Source organism: Ananas comosus, linkage group 20 (assembly GCF_001540865.1).
Source record: "Ananas comosus cultivar F153 linkage group 20, ASM154086v1, whole genome shotgun sequence".
Taxonomy (NCBI): Eukaryota; Viridiplantae; Streptophyta; class Magnoliopsida; order Poales; family Bromeliaceae; genus Ananas; species Ananas comosus.
The window spans coordinates 8,889,503-8,892,776 of record NC_033640.1 but is presented as its reverse complement, the minus strand read 5'-3'; the positions used below and the strand labels follow the sequence as shown (position 1 = coordinate 8,892,776).

The 3,274-nt window shown below is 32.4% G+C and overlaps 1 protein-coding gene across 1 annotated transcript; it reads right to left on the bottom strand.

Moving 5' to 3' along the window:
• LOC109725425 (protein TIFY 10a-like) lies at positions 644-2,653 on the bottom strand. The gene is made up of 5 exons (XM_020254617.1): positions 2,455-2,653; positions 1,986-2,100; positions 1,652-1,884; positions 1,116-1,173; positions 644-1,009 (listed from the first exon to the last, which is right to left on the bottom strand). Exons 1-5 carry the CDS (start codon positions 2,588-2,590, stop codon positions 874-876), a joined length of 678 nt encoding a protein of 225 aa, XP_020110206.1. The 5' UTR covers positions 2,591-2,653; the 3' UTR covers positions 644-873.

Here is a 3,274-nt window from a genome sequence, read left to right as displayed (position 1 = left end):
ACATACTCCGATACTCAAAAATTTATAATTAGCTGAGATTCTAGATGCATAATGAACTCTATAATGGGAAAAGTTATTCTACATGAAAGGAAATTGACATATAATTTATTTTTCAGCTGCTGAAATTTTTTTTTCAAAATTTTGGGATATTTAAGTATTATATTTTTTTTGTGTTAAATAAGAATTTAAGTGTCGTAATACAGGATCGTGCCGTAAATTTGCTGGCACAGTGCGTGCTAAACGGTATCGACGCGTGCCGGTTACAAAAAGTACATATGTGCTGACACATAATAGTATGAAAAAATTATTTTCTTTAGTAATAAAATTTTCTAGTTAATTATTATATATTTTTATCAAATATTTTGAACTTTATTAAAAAAATTACTTATTAATTTAAAATAAAAAAAATTTTGAACTGTGTTATTGGTACAGAGACTGTATTATGCCAGTATCTTATTGGTCTGATACGATATAATAGATACAGTTCGTACCGATAGGTACTTAAATCCTTGCTTGTGGGTATCAGAAGGATTCAAATGTCAAACTTATTACTAATTCACATTGTAGCAAAAGCACATTTCTTGCCTTTTTTCATCCAATTGTTCATCATAGCAACCAAATTTAATTAGCTAATACAATAAAATAAAAATAAAAATATCGCTAAACAACTATCTATAAGATAAGATGAATCATTTTCAAATCAAACATATCATATATATTCTTTGAATTAATCCACCTCTTTGCTAAAATACAAATTTACATCTCAAACCTCATTTGGGGAGGCAAAAAAGAAACAACATTGTGTTTAAACAAAGAGGCCACTATATATGCTTAACATACTTCGTAAAATGTTTGATCCATCACTCCGATCTTCTACAAACGAAGCTCATGTTCGGATCCAATGACTCCTGAACCTAAGCCGAGCCACGACTTATTATTATCCTCCGTCTTAGCCGCGTTCTTGGCCTCCAAAGAGTAATTTAGTTGGTAAGGCGCCTTGGTGTTAATCCTACAAAAATGTTAAGAGAAAAAAAATTAATAATAATTGTTACTTCTAATTTTATGTGATTTTCCATGGTGATTGAAGCAAGTGTGGAGGGATCAAATGCTCTCACCTTTCCCTCCTTTTCGCGAGGAATCGATGCAGCGAATTTCTTCTTACCAGAGGTATATCTGTTTTCGACAAGAGTAAATACTATTGTAAGTAACAATTAACAAAAAAAATTTTCAGGAGCATTGTGAAAATTTTAATATGGTTCTTAAAAGAACTTTATGTACCATTGTGATCAGCAAAGATCAGATCTAACTACTATAAAGTAAACTTAACTAGTTAAAAAACAGTATTTATATATTTTTATATTTAACACTCCCTTCATATCTGAACTCGAAATTTTTTACAAGCCCATGACATAAACTTGAATTAAATGAAAGGAATTAATAATGTTAGGAGCTTGGCGTGGTTCGAACTTTAAGACCTTCTGCTAGATCTGATACCATGTAAAACAATCGTTGTACTCTAAAAACTTAAGCAAGTAGAAAACGATGTTTATATATTTTTATATTTAATAATAATTGTTTACTTATGCTCGGTTTGGATGCAGAGAAGAGAAGAGAAAAATTAAGAAAGAAAGAGAGAGAAAAGAATGATCACCAGAAGCAATGGCTTGAGCAGGCCTAGGCACAGCAGTATTTTGGGAGCTGGATTTGAGTTTATGATCAGTTGGAGAAGCGGCGAATTGAGGAACCGCGATGCGGAAATTTTGCACCGACGACGACGTCTCCTTCGCCATTCGCATCAATTCCTCGACCTTACCGGCGGAAAAATCGTCGAAAACCAGCACTTCTCCGCCGTAAAATATCGTCAGCTGCGCTTTCTCTGAACCACTATATATAATTCACCACCAAAATTAGAATCAGTACATTTGGTTTTCTAATTGCTTGCACAAATTTTATGATGTATACAATTACAAGAATAAAAAGCTCACTTAAAATGCGGATTCTCGGCACTTTCATGTTGTTCACCAGCATTTTTGATATGTTCTTCTACTGATGCATTAACTCCATCTAATAAGTTCATGGTAGCAAGCTGAGAATCTATTCCTAAAAAAAAAAAAAGAAAAGAAAAAGAAAAAAAATTACTTCATATGTTTTGAATTATTTTTTGAGTGGAGAAATATGTAAAATTATACGTGTAGAATAAAAAATAAATATTCATTATTTTCAAACAAAGCATAATTGTTCATTTTCTGTTAATTTTGTATTAGCATCTTCTAAAAAGGAAAAAGAAAAATGCTGAAAATATATTAGCAGGTATATTTATCACTGAAAAATAGATTAGAATTAACAAAAACCCATTTATCATCTTTGTTTGATCAACCCCCCCCAAAAAAAAAAAAAAAAAAAAAAAAAAAAAACTAAGTAGAGAACCCAAAACATATATGGAACATATCTCACCATTATTAGCTTGTTGTTGAAGAGGTTTAGGGCCCATAATCTCAAGCCCCAACCCACCAATAATGCTTCCTTTTTCCTTCATAAACTTGCTTAAGAGGCTACAAGTTATAGAGAAGTTGGTTTTTTCCCTCTCCATCTCCTTCTCCCTCTCTCTCTTTTTCTAAGTTGTTTTTTGAGACTTTGTGTTCTTTCCCTACCTTAGCCTCTTGTTTTCTTATATAGTGAAAGCTAGTTGGTTCTTTATTAAGTTGGGCAAAGTGGGGGGGAGAAGATGATAAGGATGGAGAATTGGAGCACATGTTTGTTGTGTGTTAGAAGTAAAATAAGGAAATAATGAAGGGAATAGGTGGAGAGAGAGAGAGAGAGAGAGAGAGAGAGAGAGAGAGAGATATGAGAATAAGAATAGGCTCCTTTAACCATATGAAGCACATGGCCTCCTATTTTTGTAGTCAATTTGATACAGCCCACTGTGATGTTTACATGGCACATCACATCAAGTGGGTTTGCCACTTGTGATGTGTTGATTAGTGAATGGTCCTTGATCATCCCTTTTTCCATACACAATGTGACTCACATTTCAACCTTTACCAGCAACTAGACCCAAATTTTTTTAAAAAAAAAATTTATTTCATTTTTTATTATTATTACATAGAAAAAGAAATATTCTAAGATTCCGTTTGATTCACGAATAAAGCCGGAATAATAAAAATTATTCCCGCATGGGCCAATATTATATTTGCCGATCGTCCTTAGAGCAAGTGGCAAAAGATTTAATAGTTGATACCCGAGATCCAAATTCGAATCCTAGTTAATTTATATT